Consider the following 24,955-nt stretch of genomic DNA (forward strand, 5'->3'; position numbering starts at 1 on the left):
ACGAACTTACACGTGTGTGGAGGCTCCAAGGAGAACAACTGCTGCCAGATTGTATTCATCATGTGAGCACATCACCTGGCGGGAAGTTATGGGCTGCCACTGGATTCAGAACGCTATCACAGCCCATTAGCATAGTCCAATGGTAGTCAGGCTGGCCCCAACCGTCCACTAGCATGCGCTGCAGGTTTTATGGTGGGCGATAGACGGTTGCGGGTTAAAGATATTTTCATTAGGTTTTCAAAAAAAAAATAAAAAATGACAAAGTGTTTGTAAGTAATTAGGCTAATATTACATGCTTTAACTGAGGCAGTTCTCCTTTATAAATTCTATAAAGCCTTTTCCCCACTTTATAAATCGCCATTACTAGTGGGTGGTAAGCTAATTTTAAATACTAACAGATATACGAACGTGGACGGTGGGTAAAAGAGGTTGACTATCCCTGGCAAAGCCAGTAATTTGGGTAGTACCCACTACAATCCTGACGTATCTTCCCCGATCTCGGACGTTTCCGTGATGTATCTTTCAGCAAGGTGACGGAAGGCCGTATGTTGCCCGTACTACCCTGTCCTGCCTCGATACGGTGGGTGTTCCACTGCTGCCCTGGCCAGCACGGTCTCCAGATCTCTCACCCATCGAAAACATGTAGTCGTAAGTTGCCGTGAGACTAGCACGTCTGGTGTACAATCGAAGCAGCATGGAATGACGATTTCCTGTCTGTCAACAATATTCAGTGCGACTCGTTGCCCAGTCATTGTAGTCATTGTTGCTGATATGTCAACAATACTTAGTTCGAATCGTTGCCCAGTCAGTGTAGAGCCATTGTACTGACGGAGTTGACAGCTATGTGTATTAAATTTAGCACGTCTTATTACCCCAAAATCACCCGCAAATTGAATAACGTTTTCTTGGTACTATACCATATACACACAATAAATAAAATTTGTCATTGTACCCCACTAGGCGCTACAATCTGGCACCGCGCGACCGCTACGGTCGCAGGTTCGAATCCTGCCTCGGGCATGGATCTGTGTGATGTCCTTAGGTTAGTTAGGTTTAAGTAGTTCTAAGTTCTAGTGGACTGTGTCCCATAGCGCTTAGAGCCATTTTATAAAAAAAGAGCCACTGTATGGCCGCGCTACCCACCCCACACGGAAACGAAAATAAGCACGGCTGCTGAACATTCGTGTTGCCTCTGCGCTTGTAATTAATGCGAAAGGTGTCCGGAAGTCTTAACAGATGGTTCTCAATATCATAATGTCTGGTATCCTCCACTATTTGGCGATCGTGTATTATTGCTGGGTTCTTGGGTTGTCCGCTATGGTCCACCATTTTGCATCATTCCCACTTTCCGTTGTGTAGATCATTGGACAGTTATTCAGCGTCAGAGAGCAAGAATAAGCAAAACAGAGCACAGGCGACGAAATTCCGTTTACGGCGACGGAAGGCGCTTGCTGCGTTCATTCCTGTGCGTGGGACGCCCCCTAAATGCGACAGAGGTAGGTGCAGCCTCTTTTACGGGGCTCGCTCAAAAACGCTACTCTTCAGGGCCGGCTCTACCTCATAGGTTAACTTGGCGAGAGAAGATCCCTGACATTGACAGCGCTGTTGCCAGAACTATCGACGACAATGCGCTTTTGTTGACAAAATATTCACTTGCTGGTATGGTGTGCAACCTCTTCTTCGCTCGATCTTTTGATGTTACTTCACTGGGTCGTGATTGATGATTATGTTTCATTTTTCTGGCATTATTTGAGTGATAGTCTCTCCGCGTAAATATTTGCAACATCTGCTTTAGTTTGATTCCAGACAATTTCCAGTTGCACTGAGCTTTTCACTCGTTCAGTAAGTTATACATTTCACTTATTTTGTTCATAGTTGATATAATTTTCCTGCAGCCAGACCAAACAGGCAAACTTCTTTGTGGAGGCAGTTGCTGCCTTACTTAGCTGAACAAAGTGGCACGGTGCATCGCATTATCCATTACGGAATTACTACTCGAACCGAATTTTGGTAGCAGACGAGTATAAGCAGCACAAAGGACGCCAAGCAGCCGAGTAATCTACAGAGAATTCAATTGAAACGTCAACGTAGCATATCGCACAAAACCGTCCAGAGACCCTGCATGAACAAGTCGCCCTTTGTCCGCTCTTGTTACACCAATTGTGCTACGTTATCGTCCGTCCACTCACATAACTGACGGTTTTACCATCCTTGTTATATTCTGCGGATTCACTGCCAGCTCACGAAGGATGCGGTATCTCCACTCCACACTGTTTCCCTTTGAGAACATTTTCAATCTAAAGCCATTTTTCTTAAAATAATGTAAATGTCTGTCGTACTGCAAGCGAGTAAACCGCTTTCTGCCAGAGAAACAATCAACTTTCTAAATGTCGAGTACCATTTCCTGCTGTGATAAGCATTTGTGTGTCGCGTAAGTGCATTTTCATTAAACCTGTCTACATCTGTCAGCAGTACGTAAGGTATTTTTATTGTCATCCGGGCGTCGCAAGAATGGAGCTTCCAACTGAATTTACAATATTATACAGATATTCAACACGTCTGTCACTCTATTATTTTACTAACTGGTATCGAAGTATTAAGCAAACCAGACTGGGCAAAGAAGAAAAGGTTCAAAGGTAAAAGAAATATAAAGGTTATACTGAGGAAAGAAACGCGATGGCAGTGTTATCGTAAGAGGAAGTGAAGGAGGATAAGATGGCTGACACGACACTGGAAGAGGAATTCGACAAAGCACTGAAAGACTCGAGTCGAAATAAGGCACCTGGAGTTGATGATATTGCTTCGGAATGATGAGATCCTTGTGACAGTCATTGATGACAAAACTGTTCAGTCGGTGTGCAAAATGCATGGAGCAGGCGAAATATTCTGTAACGTCAAGAAGAATGTAACAATCTCAATTCCAAAGGAGGCAGGTACTAAAAGGTGTACGTTTTATCCAGCTGTGAGTTTAAGAAATCATGCTTGCAAAATACTAAAACGAATTATGTGCAGAAGACTGGAACGACTGGTAGAAGCCGATCTTGGGCAACATCAGTTTGTGTTCCGGAGAAATGTGGGAACTCCCGACTGACCGTACGCCGCTAACCTTAGAAGATAGGTTAAAGAAAAGCATACTTACACGTATGTAAATTTAGAGAAAGCTTCCGACAATATTGACTACAATACACTCCTGAAAATATGAAGGCAGCAGTGTTTAAAAAAAATACACGGAACAAAACGCTATTCGCAATTTGTACAGAAATCAGACTACAGTTGAAAGAGATGAAGGACATGAGAGGGAAGAGAGTCAAACAGGATTGTAGTCTATCCCCGATGTTATTCAATCTGTATATTGAGCCAGCAGTTAAAGAAACGAATGAGAATTTAAAACAGGAATTAAAGTTCAATTCAGGGAGACGAAATACAAACAGTGAGGTTTGCTTATGACCCAATTCTGTTGGAAACGTCAAAGTACTTGCAAGGTCATTTGAGCGGAATGTATAGTGTCTTGAAAGTAGACTGTAAGATGAATGTCAATGAAAGAGAAACAAGAGGAATGGAACCAAGAGGAATGGAATGTTCTCGGATTATATCAGTTGATAGTTGATACTGAAGAAAGTAGGTTAGGAAAAGAAACAGTGGAAGTTGTAGAATGGTTTTCTATTTGGAGAGAGAAATAACTGACGATGGCAGAAGCACAGAAGATACAAAATGCAGACATATAGTAGCGAGAAACGATTTTCGGAAGGACACTGATTGCTAGCCCGACCGCATGTCATGTATTACCAAATACTATAATTTCATACAAGTGATTGTAAAATCTCAAAACCGATCGTCATTTAAGTAAATATTAGTACAACTGAAACGGATCTCTCTATCTTAATTATCGTGCCTCTCAGTAGCGGATGTCCTATGTACCATATTCTGGGTATTAAATATACGCTTGAGAAAGTATTTCTTTGTGGCGTAACACTATACGGTGTGAAACCAAATGGATGATCACTACTGACAGGAAGAGAATAGGAGCTTTTTATATGTGGTGCTGAGGATTAGTGGGTGGACCGGATTACTAATGAGAAGGTATTGAAATGAATTGGGGAGGAAAGAAATTTATAACACAACTTGACTAAATAAGGGATAGTTTTCTGGGGCATCCTACGGCATCGAGGAATAGTTCCGATAAAGGTGGTATTTGTGGGGACGTACCGAGTGGTTATAATTAAACTTTCCCTATTTAACACGTTAGCACAGAAACTAATTACCATACTAGTACCAAACTTGGTAGCATAATGTCCATGCGTCACAGCGCCACCGTCTAGTTCCAACTATGGCGACCAGGGCAGTGAATCATGGTCTCTCACACCTGACCACTCGCAGTGCACTTGTTGGCGTGTCAACATGAGGTTGGACAAAAGGAGCAGGGCATTATGGGTGAAGCTCTATTATCAAAACAGCATTAATGATGCAGCTGCATTTCGAGAATATCGGAAGCTTAAAGGATTACGGAAGGGTCCTCTTTCTGCACCACCTTGGAGAAGTGGGCGTCGCTCCGGGAAGAGACCGACGGCAATTTGCAACACAGGTGACTGATGAGATCGCTGTTGCTATGGCAAACGACGCTGGGCGAAATTCCTGATCGTCAGGAAGTGCGCATGCTGTGTCACGACAGTTAAACATCCCGTGGTCCACTGTGGGGAAGGTTCTTCGAACCATTCTCAAAATGGTATCCGAACAAGATCCATATCGTACAGCACCTTGCACCAAAGGATGCACGTCGACGTGTTGACCTCACTCTCCGCTTTCTCACAAGAATTGAGGGTCACGATGTCAGACGAGGCTCATTTTTCTCCGTCGGGTGCGGTGAACACACACAACTGCCGAGTGTTTGGATTTCCACCTGCAGTTACTATGTACGAAGTTCCTCTGTATGGTAATTGTGTCACCATATGGTGTGGCTTCACAGCTACTTTCATTCTTTTTTGAACAGGTTGGAGCTGAAGGACCACAGGTGTGCAGTGCGACTGGCCAGCGTTACTGCGATACGCTTCGTCAGCATGGCACACCCACCCTACAGGAGAGAGAAGCATTGAATTCAACAGTTTTCATGAAAGACGGGGCGCACCGCGCATCGCTCTTGAAATTCACCTGCTTCTCCGAAACACATTTGGAAACGATCGAATTATCAGCCGGTTGTTTCCAAATGCTTGGCAGGCACAATTACCTGATCTCACTCCCTGTGATTTCTGGTTGTCGGGCTACCTGAAGGACAGGGTTTACCTGGGGAGCATTCACACGTGTGATGAAGCGCAACATACCAAGAGAGGTAGCCAGCATACCTACGGATACAGCAGAACGCAATCCTGGGCTTTCGGGATCTTCTGGACACTAATGGGCGCCTTATTTAGCCGCTTTTATTGGAACTATGGTACAGATATGTAATGGTATGATGTACCGCAGCAGCACATGAAAAGTGTTTCAGTTGAATTGATTCTGCGTTATTTCTCTTCCTCGTGTCCATGACATTAACGCTACTAAGTTTGCTCCTCGTACGGTTATTAGTATCCGTATTACAACGTGTTAAATGTCCTCCCCGATAGCTGAATGGTCAGCTTGACGAATTGCCGTCCTAAGGGGCGCGGGTTCGATTCCCGGCTGTGTCGGGGATTTTCTACGCTTAGGCACTGGGTGTTGTGTTGTCTTCATCATCATTTCATCCCCATCCGGAGCGCAGGTCGCCCAATGTGGCGTCGCGTCAAATGTAATAAGACCTGCACCAAGGCGGCCGGCCTCCCGGCCAATGACGCCAAACGCTTATTTAATTCACAACGTGTTAAATTATAACCAGCTGGTAAACATTATAGAGAGAGACAAAAGCTTGTCTGTAGTAATCAGGATCAAGGGATGTAGGCTGCAGCAGTTATGAACAGATGAAGAGTCTTACGGAGTATAGACTAAGGTGGAGAGGCAGAGACCAGTTTTAGGACTGAAAACAACAACGACGACGACGACGACGACGACGACGAAGATGGTGTTGACGTAAGCTCATTGTAGAAGGCAAGTGCTGCATGAGACAAGCACTTTCGCACGGAATGTCTTTGTGGTTGTACTAAAAAATGATCAAAACTAAGTTCATACGAAAATCAGAGGTACTTAGAATGTAAGTTATAAAAAGTGTGGTGATGTAATCATTCAGTATGGAATAATTCGAAATAGATTTGAAGTACTTATGGGTCTATTACTCGAAGTGATTGCTTTAGATTACGTTTTTCGTTTGCTACTCAGTAACAAGATGTTTTAGCCGGATCCTAGCAGCAGGATATGTGAATGCCCAAACATTGACTCCTACTGGTTCGCCATTTCCCAACAGATGAACTTGACCAAAACCTGTGGGACCCACTATGAGATGGTCAGATGTTTTCCGACTGCCGCTCAGATACACACATTCTGAGAGTGAGACGTGGCCCGGTGTCGGCAGCAGAGGAGTGCAGGCGCTCTCTGGACCGGCGGCCAGGACGCACCTGCACCTGGCTGGCAGGACAGCGCATTGCTATCGATTCGCCTGCGCAGCCCGCTGTGGTGCGATGCGGTGCGGATCCTTCCCAACCACCTGCCGCGTTCCACACACACACACACACACACACACACACACACACACACACACGAGTACACGCGCCCGGCGCGAGCGGAACAAGCAGTATCGCTTCACAACCAGGGTCTTGTGCAGCGTCGCTTTAGTCTTTCGATAACCTTTACACTAGAGGAAAGTGAAGATTAACACCCCGAAGCAGTCACCAAAAATTTTATACGGGTAAATGACCAACATTCTAGGAGACAAATCGTGTATAATCAATTGTTTAATGTAGTTTCGACAAAAAGCGCGCAAATGATCTACGTAGCCACTAACTTAATTAAGGTTAGCAGATACAGTAGTTGGGCTATTGTGGGTATACAGCATATCAGTAAGAAGGCATACTTCGGGGGTGTACAGGGCGCGGAGCTCAGGACCCAGCGCTGCCGCGTCTGGCAACAGCAACAGGGTAGCATTCATCTCACGCTAGGTGAGGGGCACCCTACGTCATAGTGACGTAACACTACGTCATCGTGACGTAAATAACCTAAATCGACTACATGAGTACGTACAGCGATCTTTGCAGTTGTACCGATAATGTCAAAGCTAAATGTAAATACATGTGTACAAACGAAGTGACAGGAATTATCTGTCATGCTCATCCCAGTTGAACTAATTATTAAGCTGTAATCCCAACAAATTGGGATGTGATTATGTGTTTCAGGAACATAATGAATGTCTGAACGAAGGAACCATAACGAAAGTAAAAAAAAAAAAAAACTTTGTCATTTTTTAATAAAAAAAAAGCTTTGTCATTTTTTTTAATAATGCGATGAATCGTCCATAAATCGTGTGGATAGAAACGTGAAATAATTATTAAGCTGCATTCCAAAGAATGTGACATGTTATTGTGTTTTTCATGAACGTAACGAATATCTGAATGAAGGAATCATAACCATAACGAAAGTGTCTAGGCATTTTTAGTCCGATTAATCGTGCATAAATCATGTGTAAAAAAACGTGAAATAGGGAGAAATTAAAGTGTTTCGTATTATTATAAAAGCCAATGAATTGTACATGATTCATGTGGGCAGAAACGTTAAACAGAGAAACTGAAGTTCGAAGTAATTCCGAATGTTGCTGGAAATATTAAACCATCTAGTTACATTTAATTTTGCCTTCATGTTGTAAATCAACTGAGAAAAATGAACAGTGCAGATTCAAGACGCACACAACAGTCGATGTATAAAGAATGCACACAACAGTCGATAGGACAACTCGTGAAACTCATGACGACGCGTGCCTACGTCACTATGACGCAGGGCTGTCCTCACCTAGCGTGAAGTGAATGCTGCCCACAGAAACAATGCCAACCCGGCAGAACTGACAGGGGGACCGCGCCTACTCACCCTCACCGATTTCGTATAGATTTATGGCACAAGCAGGGCTTCGCCACAAATGAAACTGACAGAAGTGAGAGCTCCAGACGGCCAAACGCTTAGGAAAAACAAAATTAATCTAGCATGTCATGAGCTCTTTAAGTTAACGTAGGTTCCATGCGGCGGTTGACGTAGCTCAAAGAGTAATGTGAAGGCCTTGGGTTCGAGTACCTATGCGAAAACTTTTTCTTTTTATTTTCAGTTTGTACGTTACTTACACTGAAAATAATCCTAAATAATGCTCAATGTATTGTAGTTTCAAGGTAGAGGAGAATTGCTATCGTGCACTATTGAAGGAAATTCCCCCACAAATGCACTCCAGCAGTGCAGTGTTTCTCAAACACTTTGAGAATCCTGGTACTCTGATGGAACACCGTGTTTATTTTGAAGGTTAATAAAATTGTAAAAAGAGAGAAAACTTGTTTTATTCATTGATTACTTCGATATTAAATCATAACAAATAACATAGATATCATAACAAAATTTTAAAAAAGTGATCAGTATCGCCAAAGTGACGGAAAAAATCGCCTAGTACTTACTCATTTACCATGGAACACCAGTGTTTTGGAAAACCCTGCACTTGCGCAACCCTGCGAAGTCTTATTTTTGTTGTCACGTGAAGAATGTGACCCAAAAGCTTCAAAACTACTCTTATCGAGAGAGGAAAAGTAATCGCATCCCGAGAAGACTGCATCAAAGTACACTCCATTGTATAAGGGGCGATCAAAAAATTTCTGTTCGAAGGCCGTACAGTCCAGAATCAGTATGCCATTCAGACGAAATCGTCACGAGCGTTGAGGCAATCATCCCGTCGACTCCCTGGTAGAAGATACCCGTTTGGTAAGACACCGTATCCTGCTGCATGAAATAATTCGTAACTGCCTGCAGCACATCCTCGTCCGACAGGAATCGCCGACTCTCCACCGCCGTCTTTAAGAGAGCTAAGGCGCGGTAATCGCACGGCGAGAGGTCAGGACTGCAAGGCGGCTGCTCCAGTGTCTCTCACTTGTATTAGCGTAACTTTCGCGTTACGACGTTTGCGATGTGGGGACGTGCGTTATCATGAAGCAGCAGCAGTCCTTGTCGCAATTTTCCTGTACGTTTCGCCTTAACTGCATACGCATTCTTCATCTACCGATGGGTGCCTACCGGTGTTTGTCCTTCAGCAGCCAAGAAAAGACTCACATCACGTTGGTCCTGTTTGGACGCACTTGGTAAAACGTCGCCACAGTTCACGTTTCTGCGTTTGCAGTACCCTCGTCGAAAAGACACGAATACCACACTGATACCTTGCGTGCGTGTCGGTGCTTACATACCCGCGTTGGAGTTGCGCTACATTGCATATACGCTGCAGCAGTGCCCTCAAACGGAAACTTTTTGATCGTCCCGTATACATTACCAGCTATCCTCGCCAATGTTTGGCGAAATGACGTGTTACGCGTGGTTTTCTGCTAAAGTGAACGATCAGACACAACTTTTTACGAATATAAACCGAGTTTGTTTTTCTGTAGAGACTCAAAAACAACCATGTAATTGTAAAAACGTGGCATTTAGAACCTTTGCAAGATTCCGAGAAAGTTACTGCTTCCCCTGGTTTCACTATGAATATCATCCCAGCAGCTATAAATCAGCAACTGTAAAATAATACACACATATAATTTTGCATACGAAGTTCTCGTGTAGTCTTTACAACGCCTTCCTGGAAATTTAGTTGCAGTTCCAAATTTTCCTGTGCCCTTTCTTTTCATGTCATTTATGAAAATATTATATTCCTAGCCACGCGTTGCTGTGACTGTCTGGTGAAATGGAAAAGAAAGAAATATATATGGGAATTTGCTATACGTCTTAATCTCCTTATTCCCCGTACTCTCTTTCCTCCTCCTCCTCCTCCTCCTACTACTACTACTCCTCCTCTTCCTCTTCCTCCTTTCCCCCTTATGTGTCCACATCTCTTGCCGCCTTCCGTTCATCTTCTCGTCCCCCTCTGTTGATCTTCTCCTCCCCCCTCTCTCCATCTCCTCCTGCCTCTTCTCTCTGAGCATCTCTTCCTTTCCAGGAATAAATGATGACTAACTGAAACCCTCAGCTGCCGACAGGTGTTGTTGATATACCTCGATGTGGACAGCTGAAAATGTGTGCCCCGACCGGGACACGAACCCGGGACCTGCTGCTTACATGGCAGACGCTCTATCCATCTGAGCCACCGAGGACACAGATGAATAGCGGGACTGCAGGGACTTATCGCTTGCACGTTTACCGTGAGACTCACATTCCCGGTCGGGGCACACATTTTCAGCTGTCCACATCGAGGTATATCAACACCTGTCGGCAGCTGAGGGTTTCATTTATTCCAGGGAAAAGCTGCACGGTCAACAACAGTAATCTGTTCTTTCGAGAACAGTTGCTGTCTTCATATATCTTCCTTTCCACTTTCTACGTCCGTTTCCTCCCACCCCTCAGTCCATCTACTCTTTCCCCCTCTCTCTGACCTTGAAATTTGTTTATTATTGTTGCAAATTCAGATTCTGTAGTGGTATTCCAATCATAAGGTGCTAAGCAATAAACACAACTTCCTATTTTGTGACAATGTTTCACCATTATATATTTTATATGTATATTGTATATCGTATATTAAAATATAGAGCCTGTATGTGTCCAAAGGTTTATTACAGCAAGGTGTAAAAATTCAAAGTAAATCGCTCGAGTACTTTTTGAGATTTTTAGTAACTGTTTCCACATATATACACTCGTGTTAAGATACACTGGAGTGCCAAAGGAACTGTTATAGGCATGCGTATTCAAGTGTAGAGATTTGTGAACAGGCAGAATACGGCGCTGCGGTCGGCAACGCCTATATAAGAAAGCAAGTGTCTGGCGCAGTTGTTAGATCTGTTACTGCTGCTTCAATGGCAAGTTATTGAGATTTATGTGACTCTGAACGTGGTATTATAGCCGGCGCACAAGTGATGGGACACAGCATCTCCGAGGTAACGACGAAGTGGGGATTTTCCCGTGCGACCATTTCACGAGTGTGCCGTGAATATCAGGAATCCGGTAAAACGTCAAATCTCCGACATCGCTGTGGCCGGAGAAAGATCCTGCAAGAACGGGACCAACGACAACTGAAGAGAATCGTTCATCGTGTCAGAAGTGCGACCCTTCCGCAAATTGGTGCAGATCTCAATGCTGAGCCACCAGCACGTGTCAGTGTGCCAACCATTCAACGAAAGATTATCGATATAGGCTTTCGGAGCCGAAGACTAACTCGTGTACCCTTGATGACTGTATGACACAAAACTTTACGCCTCGCCTGGGCCCGTCAAGACCGACATTGGACAGTTGATGACTGGAAACATGTTGCCTGGTCGGACAAGTCTAGTTCCATATTGTATCGAGAGGATGGACGTGTACGGGTATGGAGACAATCTCATGAATCCACGGACCCTGCATGTCAGCAAGGGACTGTTGAAGCTGGTGGAGGCTCTGTAATGGTGTGGGGCGTGTGCAGTTGGAGTGGTATGGGACCTCTCTGATTCGTCTAGATATGACTCTGACAGGTGCCATCCCATAAAAAATGGTTCAAATGGCTCTGAGCACTATGGGACTTAACATCGGAGGTCATCAGTCCCCTAGAACTTAGAGCTACTTAAACCTAGCTAACCTAAGGACATCACATACGTCCATGCCCGAGGCAGGATTCGAACCTGCGACTGTAGCGGTCGTGCGGTTCCAGACTGAAGCGCTTAGAACCGCTCGGCCACATCGTCCGGCGCCATCCCATAGTCATTCCACTGCGCCAACCGTTGTGCGGAAGCGGCGTAAAAATAAGTGGCTCATGCCTCGCCCGACTCGCGCTAAAATTGATATTTTTTTTTTTTTGTTTCCTACGTGTTTGACCATGTGGAGCTCTCACTTCCGTCACTTTCATTTCTGGCCAAGGACTGCAAATACCTCGAATTTGGACAAAATAGGTGATGAGGTGTAGCGTCGCAGAATCATTGACGCCAAGGCAGAGCCTGCTCTCATCTCTGAACACCACTTGGCGTCATCCCTCCAGTTCCGTCTTTCGCTGCGCATTTGGAATCGTGCTGTGTTGTTAGGAAGTATGAAAGGGATTTAATATTTTTTTTATCTAAAAATTTTAAAACTTCTCTCACACCGGCCTGATTTAGCTTCACTGATCAGGATAGAAAAAACATGCGTATATTAAGGGAATTTTCATTCACAAAGCAGGCTTATCACATTCACACAGTTCAATACTGTTCTATCCTGATTAAATTGAGCTTAACTTAAATTCCATAAGGCAGTGAAGCAATTTCGAAGTCTCGGTGCGACGAAAATTGTCAGTCGATCTCCTGGAAACATTTGTAATAATTATTAACTTTCGGTGATCACATGGGGAAGACCGGAGATCTGCTGGTAAGACCGTGTTAGCCTATTTATTTGAAATAACTGGATATCTTGAGCATACAAAACGGCAGGTTCGTCCAGTGTAAATCAGACGTTCCCCACTGATCCCGTGCAACACAGCGTAGTAAGCAGACACTGTCAATAATAATCAGTTAAATAATACGCGAACACACTTACTTTAGTTTAGTTCATGTATTAAATTCGTTCTCATACAGAATCTCATCAAGATGGCGACTAGCCCAATAATACATACATATACATCCTCCTTCTTTCACGACTAATCGGCAAGAATTTCTTCATTCTTTTCCTAAGAGAAAACATAGATAGCAGAGAAGCTATTCCATGGAGTAAATGGACGCTCCAAGGAATAATTGGGCTTGAAACTACTTTGCATTCATAGTCGGTAAGATAAGAAGAGATATTTCGAGATATGTACTGAGTTATATAATTTATAAAATTTCTGAAAATATCGCGGAGAGACGTGTGCAAGAGACATTACAGGGAGCCTAGTGTTCTTGTGTTAGTTTGCCCCAACTCGCGGGCTGGGGTAGCGATATTCCGTATAACGTTGATAACAAACTGATGCAGGAGTATTGTATGCGTCATTTTCACTTTGCCACAGACAGAGTGGGATAATAAAGAAATTTATATAACGCAGACTTGCTAGACACGCCTCGGATATTGTCACGCCAAAAGCAAACGAAAGTCAAGTGCAATAAGTGTATACCATTTTCAGCTGTTTTCTCCAACAATTTTTTGTGGTCGACTGCTCCAGTTGTAGTATAGCTGACTCAAGACAATTTATCCAGTGAAGTGCCTTTCATATGCACTATCTACAGTGGAATGTGTTGGGCCATGATCACCTTCACCGAACGCTACCACAATGATACTCCATTATTTCAAAGGCCGGTGGGATTTGGTGATCCTGATCACAGCTTTTCCTGCAGATGAATAATGATGAGATTGCAGATGGCTATTTGCTGTATCTTACATTACTGGAACCAGTCAGATAGAGATCGCTACGCAGCATCCCAGACGACTTGCACGTGCATCTTACTGTCATCTTTCGGGCTTTGGGGATGGTCGAATCATTGGCCTGAACGACGAAAGAACACCATAGGGACAGATTGCACATACAGTTGACTGCAGGGCAGTACCTGCAGAACGAGTGCTGACGAGTTGGACTCAGGGCAACAGTGTGGCAAGAAGAGCAGGCGCGGGTCCTCCCAGGACTACACCACGAAAATATGGTGGGCTTGTCCGACTGTCGTTGACGAATAGATGGATGACGACAGCTTAAATCTGGACAGGGGTTACAGGCCTTGTGTCACCAAGAACCGTCATGAACGTATTACTGGAAGCTGGTTTGAGATCTCTAGTTGACATGCATCTTTTAGCGCTCGTAAGATGTTACAGAAAACAATACTTGCAATAGTATGGAGCCAGAGTCAACTGGGACATTGAGTAACATTGTGGGGCGTTCAGTGTTGAGTGTCTTCGATCAGATCTACGGCAACGTGTTCGTATATGACCCAGTGAAAGGTCAAGCAAGTAGCGATTCTCGAACTCCACACTTCTCCATATCCTCGAATTGTGGTGTGGGGAACTGTTGGATTTGACAACTGGACTAGTTTGGCTAAATGGTTCAAATGGCTCTGAGCACTATGGGACTTAACTTCTGAGGTCATAAGTCCCCTAGAACTTAGAACTACTTAAACCTAACTAACCTAAGGACATCACACACAGCCATGCCCGAGGCAGGATTCGAACCTGCGACTGTAACAGTCGCGCGGTTCCAGACTGTAGCGCCTAGAACCGCTCAGCCACTCCGGCCAGCACTGGACTAGTTTGATAATTGTTGAATGACCAACAGTATTTTGCGAGTCATACCCTTCATGACCTGGGTACCAAACGGTATATTCCAGCAGGATAATGCAGGACCCCACAATGAATTTCACATCACAAACGCTTGGAGGAATGAAGGGATCCCTGGTTGGTGAGACCAGTCTGATGACTCCCATGATCTCCCTGGCTGGAGGTTGGTAGGGACTTCTTTCCTCGTTATGATTAGAGCCTGGCTTTTGGTGGAGTTGTATTTCAGTCTCCATTTGGTTGCTCAGACTCCCAGCGCATCACATGCCAACTGTAGACGTCGGTGCATCACGGTAGCATTGGGACACCTCGTGTACAGAGCCGTGTCGTCTGCATACAGTGCTAACGCGACCCTATTCACTGTTGGCGTGTCGGAGGTGTAGAGAGAGAACAGTAGGAGGCCAAGGACGGACCCCTGCGGCATTCCCGCTACTATTTGTCTGGCCGTTGGTACCGTCGCCGACGCGGACATGGAAGGAACTCCAATTCCTGAGGTACGACGCAATGAGCCTGACATGCGGCGTCGGTACCCCCAATACGAATAATTTGTAGAGGAGGCTCTCACGCCTCACACAGTCAAAGGCATTGGAGACATCAAGAAGCGCTTCCCTGAGCACTCACGACGCTCCAAGGCACACATCGCGTTCTCAGCAAGGCGTAGGAGCTGATGTTGTGTGCTGTGTCCGCGCTGGAAACCAAATTGCTCAGGCGAGATTAGATCTGCCTCTACATGCTGCAATAATCTCTTTATGTACAGCCTCTTGAAGACCTTGGAGATGTCTGAGAGGAGACTGATTTGCCTATAATTTTGGGGGAACCTGTGTCCTTTTCCCTGTTTCGGTATGCAATCACCTCTGCACGCTTTCATGGAGCAAGGAAGTTGCCTGTCTGTTCGTGTTTATGTGGAGCCGGAGGGCATTAGGAGATAGGTGTTTTAGGATTATGTTGTCAAGTTTGACGTTTCCACCGGCGTTCTTTGGGGTTGGGAGACTGATCTGCGCTTCGACCACCTCTTATGTTATCGTTTCTATTTCGTCTTCATACTGGACTTCAAGGAAGGCCATGAGCCCTTGCTGCATTAGATGTACGTGTTGCTCGTCCATGGGGCCGTGGACAGAGGAACGGAGTTGTCCGCGAAGGCGTCTGCCAAGGCACTGGCTTTGACGTCAGGTTCGCAGACACCTCATCGGCGGCATGTAAAGGGGGAATGCGCTGGCCTTTCTTCAGGAAGTACTTTGTCGTACTCCAGGCAGGACCATCGTCTATTCGGAGGGAGGCTATCTCCCCCGCCCCTTGTGGATTTCTCGTCAATTGTCATTCCCGGAATACCCGGGTTTTGTGCGCAATCTCTTCAGTTATTTATGGGGTAGCTGTCGCGAGTTGTCCTTTATGATGACCTCTGGGGGACGCAGCGTCCACAGCCTGTAGAGCTATCTCGGTGAAACTCTTGATCGCCTCGTCTATGCCGCGATTTTGACGTCAGGGAAAATATCAAGTGACCCTTCCATGTTTTACCTCAACTACTCCAAATCTACTTCACCCAGTGGCCGTCTGCGGCTTGCCGTTCATTCGCCTATCACTTTTAGATGGAAAAACACCTGGAGGTTGTCAGACGACAGCGCAACTTGCGTGGTTGCTGTGACGCGGTTTCCCACTGTTCGTAGGAGTGCGGTGTCAGGGACATCCGCTCGTCCGCCATTCGTAGGGTATATTGTGGGGTCGTAAAGTCCCAGTACAATACCATTGTGCCTCCTAACTGCAGTCGGCGTCCACTGTTCGTCATACTGGAGTTCCAGTTGGTATGCCTGATAAATAACTAAGCTATGTATGAGTTACGGCTGCAGTTGATCGTTCTCGAGGAACGAAAACTCTTACTTTGCAGACGCGTGAATAACATCCAGACTGCAAGAAACTATGAGTGTCATCCAGAAATATAGTTTCCCTATATTTCTAAAAAAAGAAAACTGATTTACGTGAAAAATTGTATTGGCTACAGATATAGCAATTTTGAGTTATTTTTTGACATAATCACGGCTGGAAAGAGGCAATTGTCATATCTTGGGAGCAACATTTATATTTCCACTTCGTAGATTCTGCCATTTTTTAATGAAACCTTCATATGGCAGTCGTCTTCAGCTTTCATTTTAATGCTGATCGGAGGATACGAATTTCCTGGACACTGTTTGACCAAACAGCTCCCCGCGTAACTTCTCCAGAACAGTTTTGTTGCGAGCCGTATGTTGACGGTCGTTACCACGGGTCAGCGCAACACATGCAATGGGTAGTGCGATTCTCGTGTTGTAAATGGACCATCGCAATTTCCCCAGTGTTGCGCAATAACGGTCAGTGATCATTGTTTCAACTCTTGGCAGGTTGTCGGTGAGCAGAATGCCCTTGCTGTCTCAGGACACTGTCCACATTACTTTCTGCGCCAACACAGTTGTTCTGAACTATGTCTTGGCCAGAGGTCCACTGCAACGCCAATACATCGGCTAGGGTCCGCTCAGGATAAGGCGCTCAATGCACAGTGACCGATTTTCGTCCAGAGCGCTTGTTCAAAAGGGAGGCCGACAGTGTTTGTCACCTTTTGGCCTGTCGGTAGTGACAGAATCGGGTGCACGCCCTGCAATCTTTCTCAAACGATTTTAAGAAGTTGTTCGCAAAAAAAAAACAAATCATTTTTGCGATACTTGTAGTTTTGTATGTCAGGTTCATAATGATGTGCCCATCATTTCGTTAATGGTCATAATTATTTTGGTATTTACATGGAAATAACACACTGCGCGAGATTCCAAAAAGATTTGCACTGAAAAATCGGATTTAGACTTAAGTGGAGATCTCTATCCATCACCAATCTCGAAAAATTGATCTGATGTCGCACACTCTTCTGGAACCGCGCTGTGCCAGTGATAAAGCCAGAGTGAAATATCCACAGCATTCCTTAGATTTCATAAACGGTTTGAGCTATTGAAATGAGGTTTTGGCAAATCATAGCATGCAAAGAGAAGAGTATTTTGCAATATTGTTATTATAAAAAACTTCATTATCTGCCATGTTATTCGACTAACTGCAGACTTTTTCGATGAAAGAACGTAATTTGTAGAGGCTATTGACAGCTAGTGAAACGAGAAATGCTATGGGTTTTGGGACAACGTAAGTGAATGCACTACACGATTATTTTGTACTGAGGATGCGCTTTTTCATGAGCTGCTGACCTTACTTTTCCTCAGTTCTTCGCTTAATAAAACACTGTTCCAGAATTCTCTCACAATTACTTCTGCTCAACATGTTAATGAGGTGACAGTGTGTAAACTCCGCTGTGTTTTGGTAAAAGAAGATGATTTTAACGTGGCAACAGAGAAATGTGTAGGTTCCACTCAAGACGCTGCTATAAAGTAATGAATGGTTAACAAGCCAAGCGAATATAAATCCCAGCATTTTCAGCGGAATTCTTTTTAGACACTAAACAAAGCAGAGGTGACAGATCTTTTTGAATAGTCACCATGCACGTGTGGGTGTGGAAGAGCTCCACGTATTACTTACAAAAATGTGAGCGTAGGCTTCAGTTTAGAACGGCACTTCCCGCCCAGCCTTTCCCTTCACCGTATGCCCGCCACTCCGGCCAATACTGCTCTCCCCACGCATGTCCTGCCGATTGCGCATCTGCCGGCCACGGTATTGTGCGCGGACTCTACTGTTTAGTTTCCGGTGTAAAGTGAGCAACCGACAATGAATTTCTATCGGCGCAATATTTCATGTGTTTAGAAATTTTATCACAACTGGAACCTCGCAGTCGGCAGAAGAAAAAATAAGAGCAGCCATTTTCAGACACTGCTGCAGCGTTACTGATAACAGTCTGAGAGACTTGTTCGGTCGTGATGTGATTGTTACAAATTCTGTATCGTCCCAGCGCTATATTTCCGGATAAAAACGGTTATTTAAATAAAGGGCAACTTTATTTCTGGATGGCCCTCGCACAAGTCCCGAATCGTATTGATTGTTTAGAATTACTGAAATGTTATCAGCGAGAAAAAAGCATTGTAATTAAAAAATTAGGTAATACTGTATTTTCATTGCTATACAAAAAATACGTGAATAATGAAACCTTGTTTTTCTTTTGATTAGTCCTAAGCTATTCATTGGGTCCAGCGTGGAACGTATTATTTGCTGAATGAGTACGTTTCGGTAACAGTGTCATTTCAGTACACTGCCCCAATAAAATAAATGACGCACCAGCAAGGTTGGAGGAAACAAAATAAAACTTCACAGATTGGGAGGTTATGTGATGTTATTTCAATGATCACAAATCGAGTCAAATTTATAAAGAACTTCTTGGCAGTATAAGCTCACTTGTCAGTATGAAGTTGAACTCATCCTGGAATGGATGCGTGCACTGATTCGGTGGCAAAGGGTTTCGTAAAGCCATTGTATCCACTCCTGAGGCAAGCTGGTCCACAACTGTTGTAACAGGTGCATGATATCGTGGACGTACAGGCCCTGAGACGATCCCAGCGCATGTTCTATCGGAGAGCAGTCTGGGGGGTCTAGCTGCCCCCAAGTGTTCAACATCACAGAGAGGCGTGCCATGTGTGGAAGGGCATTTTCATGTTGAAAAATGATGCCACGATACTGTCTCATGAGAGGTAACACATGAAGGCATAGGATGTCCGTGACACACCTTGCCGGCCAGGGTGGCCGAGCGGTTCTAGGCGCTTCAGTCTGGTACCATGCGACCGCTACGGTCGCAGGTTCGAATCCTGCCTCGGGCATGGATGTGTGTGATGTCCTTAGGTTAGTTAGGTTTAAGTAGTTCTACGTTCTAGGGGGCTGATGACCTCAGATGTTAAGTCCCATAGTGCTCAGAGCCATTTTTTTTGGCACACCTTCCTTCGAACACTACAAGTCGCGACGTGAAGTCATACCCAACGGCTCCCCACACGATGACACCAGCAGTAACACCACAGTGACTGCAAAACATTGGAAGCATGGGACCTCTCCACAGGTCACAGCCGTACTCGCCGACCATGGCCATCTAGGATAATGCAGAACCACGAATTGTCGCTGAACGCGTTGAGATGTCATTCACCACCAGTCCTTGCTTCCCGGTCTCGTCGTCACTCCAGACGCAGCCGTATGTGTTTTGGGGTTAACAGCAGCCTACACGTGGAACGGTAATTCCTTAGACCGACTGTTGCTAGTCTTTCGCCAATGGCGCAGGTGACATAAAATGTTGTAGGATTACGTGTTCTCCGATGGCAGGCACGGGTTTGAAGGTGTTACGATGTGCATGGTACACAATATGGCAATCGTGTCTTGTGGTGATCAGATGTTATCTAGCAGAACCTTTACGAGCATGCCTGCCCTCAGGTCGCCCTGTGTCCCGACATCGGGCCGCTGTCACTTCCGACTGTCCCACAAATCAGAATATTGCACAATTCCAACAGTCAGCCAAATGGAAACCCACAATGAGGCTCCTTATAAAGTCTGTGAGATGCTGATAATTCTGTCTTGCACGTGTACAGGGCATCTCTGTGTTATCCCCAGTAATCACTCGACATCTGTCGCTGTCCGCGACCCTTTTACTCCCTACCAAGCCTTGTAACAACGCTAAACACGAATAACACTAAAGAACTAGCGTGGCTGCTCGGGCCAGTCGGTGTGGCCGAGCGCTTCTAGGCGCTTCAATCTGGAACCGATCGACCGCTATGGTCGCAGGTTCGAATCGTGCGTCGGGCTGGATGTGTGTGGTGTCCTTAGGTTAGTTAGGTTTAAATAGTTCGAAGTCTAGGGGACCGATGACCTCAGATGTTAAGTCCCACGGTGCTCAGAGCCGTGGCTGCTCTACCTGTCACAGAGGATTACACTTCCTTTAACCATCTACTTACCAGCCGATGGTGTGTACATGTACAAGTTCGAGGGTACATTGGCATCCGAGCATGTCTTTTGGCAGGCAGTGAAGTTACGTTAAGTTCAGACCATCTCTAGTTAGTGTTATATTCGGACAGCGATTAAAAATTTGGACTGCCTGTTGTGTTGGGTGCAACTGTGTACCCTAGGATTGGTTGGCTGTGAAAGTAGTGGGCGAGACCGATAACCTTGTCCGAGACGGTTCTACAGTCGCTGTGTTCGTTGATGCCACCGTTTAGAAGCTTCCAGTGGCACTGTTTCTTAAGTAACTAGATAATTTGGAAGTTTCTGAGTGTGTCTTGCAATTACTTTGACACCTGTTTATCTTTGCATAGGAGCTCCCGGACAGAATATTTGCTGATGTATAGAGATGGTGTTATACGCATGCAGGGAAAATGGCGCCACGGAGAGAAATTAAGCTTCTTTGCTTATTTCAACACCATACACGTAATCAAAACTCCAGAACATCGACTGTAGATTTGATTTTGTTTGTATTTTTACTTAAGAAGATGAATTTTCAAATCCACCTTTAAATCGAGCCTAACTCTTCCTTCTTTTAGTATTAATTAAATTTACCCGCGGCTGCGCTTGCATATCAAAAGTTTTGGTATGATGATTGGTAGTGAGTAAGAAAGCTACACCGTGCAATAACATCAGCTGCCCTCACGTGTCTGTCCGGGTAAGCGTAGCTCTCCCCCGTCCCAAGCTGTCGCATCGCACGCTGCGTCGGCACGCGCAGCGTCGCTGCCGATCAGTGTTCACAGAGGGTCGTGGGCAGGAGCGCGTGTCTTTGCATCGTGCAATTAAAATAGATGTACGTTACACAACGTATACGTAATGCAACAAATATTGTGGAAGTATGGATTAAACATACTGAGGAGCATAGTTTAAGCATTGTATCGATTACCGTCAATCATACCGCGTAGCAAATATCAACCAATAAAACCATTTTCAAAAATATGATAAAAAATCGAGTCAGAGAGTAAATTTGCGGAATATTCTTGAAATCAATTAAGTCTCTTGTATCACACACTTTTTACAATAGCATATTTGTTCTCCCTCGTGGTTCAAGCTATCACCATAACAAATATCAGTGAGATCGGTTCAGCAACATTGACGCCAAAACTCAAGACAGTGTTACTTTCGCATTTATAATATTAGTGTTGATAAAACTTTCAATAACGATATATTTTTCTCCGTGATCTGATTTTGTTGAATTAAAGGCTTCTCAGATCCCCAAACTATGCTCGAGTTACCTGCGAAAACCGTACGAAAATTCGTCTATCAGTTTTGGAGAAGCATATTCAGGAAGACAGACACAACAGTTTTACAGATTTATTATTAGTATAGATTAGTAATTTGCTTATAGGCTCTTGATATAAATGGGTACGCTTATGGACTTTGTTCCTTTTTGTTACAGATAAAGCAGTTCGAAAAACTGGAATGCGTGGAGGAGAGAAGAAAGCTCGCCCGTGAAATTTACGACAATTTCATTATGAAGGAGTTGCTCGCCCACTCGCATGTGAGTAGCGCACTTTCTGCCTGCGCTATATATACCCTCTTTTTGTGTTCTTTTACGTGTTGTAATGTAGCTATCTGTGCGCACTCCACCCTCCAGTGACACATACTGTAGTTTGCTCTGAAGCAATGTTTGCCCCTAAAACAAAAGCCAGCCGCCGTCGAGCAGTGGTCGTGATGCTTTTTGTAGGAGATGCCCTCCCCATCACCATAGCTTCATCCGTGTTCATACTTCCCATACATTCTGATTGTATGTGATAATGACAATTAAACACAACACTGTAGTCATATTTCTTGTGGTGCCCACTTTAAGAACCTGTTTAATGCAGTAACGGATTTTTTCCAGTATCCGTTACGGGTTGGTAATTTACATTACTTACATTTGTTACATACAGATAGAGCGCTTAAGTGAGGCATATTACAATACAATAAAAGGAAGGGTGCGGCAGCTGCAAAAATCTAATTCAAGTACATCATAATCGGATATATTTCCACAAAATTAATCTCTTTGGAAGCAGAAATAAAATGATGGTAGTTTTCTTGTTGTTGTTGTTCCTCTTCAGCTTTAGTCATTATCCAGCTACTGCTAATTGAACCTCTCTTCCACATCCTTCCAACCCACTCTAGTTCCAGCAGTTCTTGTAATGCTATTAAGCCTTCTGTTATGTGGTCTCACAATACTTGTTTTGTGCTTGATTTAAAAACAGAAATAACAACTTCCTCTTTTGTGTTTAAACGAAAACAGCCAACATTTTCTAATCACACATTGAAATTTATAATAATATAGCCATTATGTTAATGAAATTTTCAGGATCATTTCCCCGGTTTTGTTTATTTATTGATTGGAGACAAACTCCAACTCGAGTAAGTTATTTTTTTCATTAGTAGGCAGCCATGTCCGAACAAACACATACACACACACACACACACACACACACATATATATATATATATATATATATATATATATATATATATATATATATATATATAGGGTGTTACAAAAAGATACGGCCAAACTTTGAGGAAACATTCCTCGCACACAAAGAAAGAAAATGTTATGTGGACGTGTGTCCGGAAACGCTTGCTTCCCATGTTATAACTCATTGTATTACTTCTCTTCAAATCACATTAATCATGGAATGGAAACACACAGCAACAGAACGTACCAGCGTGACTTCAAACACTTTGTTACAGGAAATATTCAAAATGTCCTCCGTTAGCGAGGATACATGCATCCACCCTCCGTCGCATGGAATCCCTGATGCGCTGATGCAGCCCTGTAGAATGGGGTATTGTATCACAACCGTCTACAATACGAGCACGAAGAGTCTCTACATTTGGAACCGGGGTTGCGTAGACAAGAGCTTTCAAATGCCCCCATAAATGAAAGTTAAGAGGGTTGAGGTCAGGAGAGCGTGGAGGCCATGGAATTGGTCCGCCTTTACCAATCCATCGGTCACCGAATCTGTTGTTGAGAAGCGTACGGACACTTCGACTGAAATGTGCAGAAGCTCCATCGTGCATGAACCACATGTTGTGTCGTACTTGTAAAGGCACGTGTTCTAGCAGCACAGGTAGAGTATCCCGTATGAAATCGTGATAACGTGCTCCATTGAGCGTAGGTGGAAGAACATGGGGCCCAATCAAGAAATCACCAACAATGCCTCCCCAAACGTTCACAGAAAATCTATGTTGATGACGTGATTGCACAATTGCGTGCGGATTCTCGTCAGCCCACACATGTTGATTGTGAAAATTTACAATTTGACCACGTTGGAATGAAGCCTCACCCGTAAAGAGGACATTTGCACTGAAATGAGGGTTGACACATTGTTGGATGAACCATTCGCAGAAGTGTACCCGTGGAGGCCAATCAGCTGCTGATAGTGCCTGCACACGCTGTACATGGTACGGAAACAACTGGTTCTCCCGTAGCACTTCCATACAGTGACGTGGTCAACGTTACCTTGTACAGTAGAAACTTATCTGACGCTCACATTAGGGTTATCGTCAACTGCACGAAGAATTGCCTCGTCCATTGCAGGTGTCCTCGTCGTTCTAGGCCTTCCCCAGTCGCGAGTCATAGGCTGGAATGTTCCGTGCTCCCTAAGACGCCGATCAATTGCTTCGAACGTCTTCCTGTCGGGACACCTTCGTTCTGGAAATCTGTCTCGATGCAAATGTACCGCGCCACGGCTATTGGCCCGTGCTAATCCATACATCAAATGGGCATCTGCCAACTCCGCATTTGTAAACATTGCACTGACTGCAAAACCACGTTCGTGATGAACACTAACCTGTTGATGCTACGTACTGATGTGCTTGATGCTAGTACTGTAGAGCAATGAGTCGCATGTCATCACAAGCACCGAAGTCAACATTACCTACCTTCAATTGGGCCAACTGGCGGTGAATCGAGGCAGTACATACTGACGAAACTAAAATGAGCTCTAACATGGAAATTAAGCGTTTCCGGACACATGTCCACATAACATCTTTTCTTTATTTGTGTGTGAGGAATGTTTCCTGAAAGTTTGGCCGTACCTTTTTGTAACACCCTATATATATATATATATATATATATATATATATATATATATATAGCGGGTTGTTATAATTAAACTTTCCCTATTTAAAACGTTATAACACGGAAACTAATTACCGTACGAGCACTAAACTTGGCAGCATTAATCTCAAGGGTGTGGGAAAGAAAAATAATGAAGAATCAATTCAATTGAAACACTTTTAATGTGCTGCTACGGTACATCATACCATTACATACCGGTACCATTACTGCTACAAAAGGGGCTCAATATGGCGCCCGTCAGTGTCCGGGATTGCATTCTGCACAGCAGAACGAAGCATGTCCGTAGGTATATGCTGCGCTTCAGATCAGTCCATGTGTGAATGTTCCCCCGGTAAACCCTGTCCTTCCCGTAGCTCCACAACCAGAAATCACAGGGAGTGAGATCAAGTGATCGTGCCGGCCAAGCATTTGGAAACGGTCGGCTGATAATTCGATGGTTTCCTAATGTGTTTCGGAGAAGCAGCTGAACTTTACGATCAATGTTCTGTGGGGCCCCATCTTGCACGAAAACTGTTGAGTTCAATGCGTATCTCTCCTGTACGGCGGGTATGACATACTGACGAAGCACATCGCAGTTACACTGCTCAGTCACACTGCACGTCTTTGATCCTTGAGCACCAACCTGTTCAAAACAGAATGGGCCAATGATGA

At 44.5% G+C, this 24,955-nt stretch overlaps 1 protein-coding gene across 1 annotated transcript in view; it reads left to right on the forward strand.

Moving 5' to 3' along the window:
* Window positions 1–24,955, forward strand: part of LOC124784259 (G protein-coupled receptor kinase 1) — a 1,113,962-nt gene that overhangs the window by 1,027,409 nt on the left and 61,598 nt on the right. Inside the window, exon 4 of the mRNA XM_047254087.1 lies at window positions 21,617–21,718. Within this exon, the coding sequence (XP_047110043.1) occupies window positions 21,617–21,718 (102 nt within the window). The remainder of the gene's footprint in view (window positions 1–21,616; window positions 21,719–24,955) is intronic.

The sequence above is a fragment of the Schistocerca piceifrons genome, chromosome 1 (assembly GCF_021461385.2).
Source record: "Schistocerca piceifrons isolate TAMUIC-IGC-003096 chromosome 1, iqSchPice1.1, whole genome shotgun sequence".
NCBI lineage: Eukaryota > Metazoa > Arthropoda > Insecta > Orthoptera > Acrididae > Schistocerca > Schistocerca piceifrons.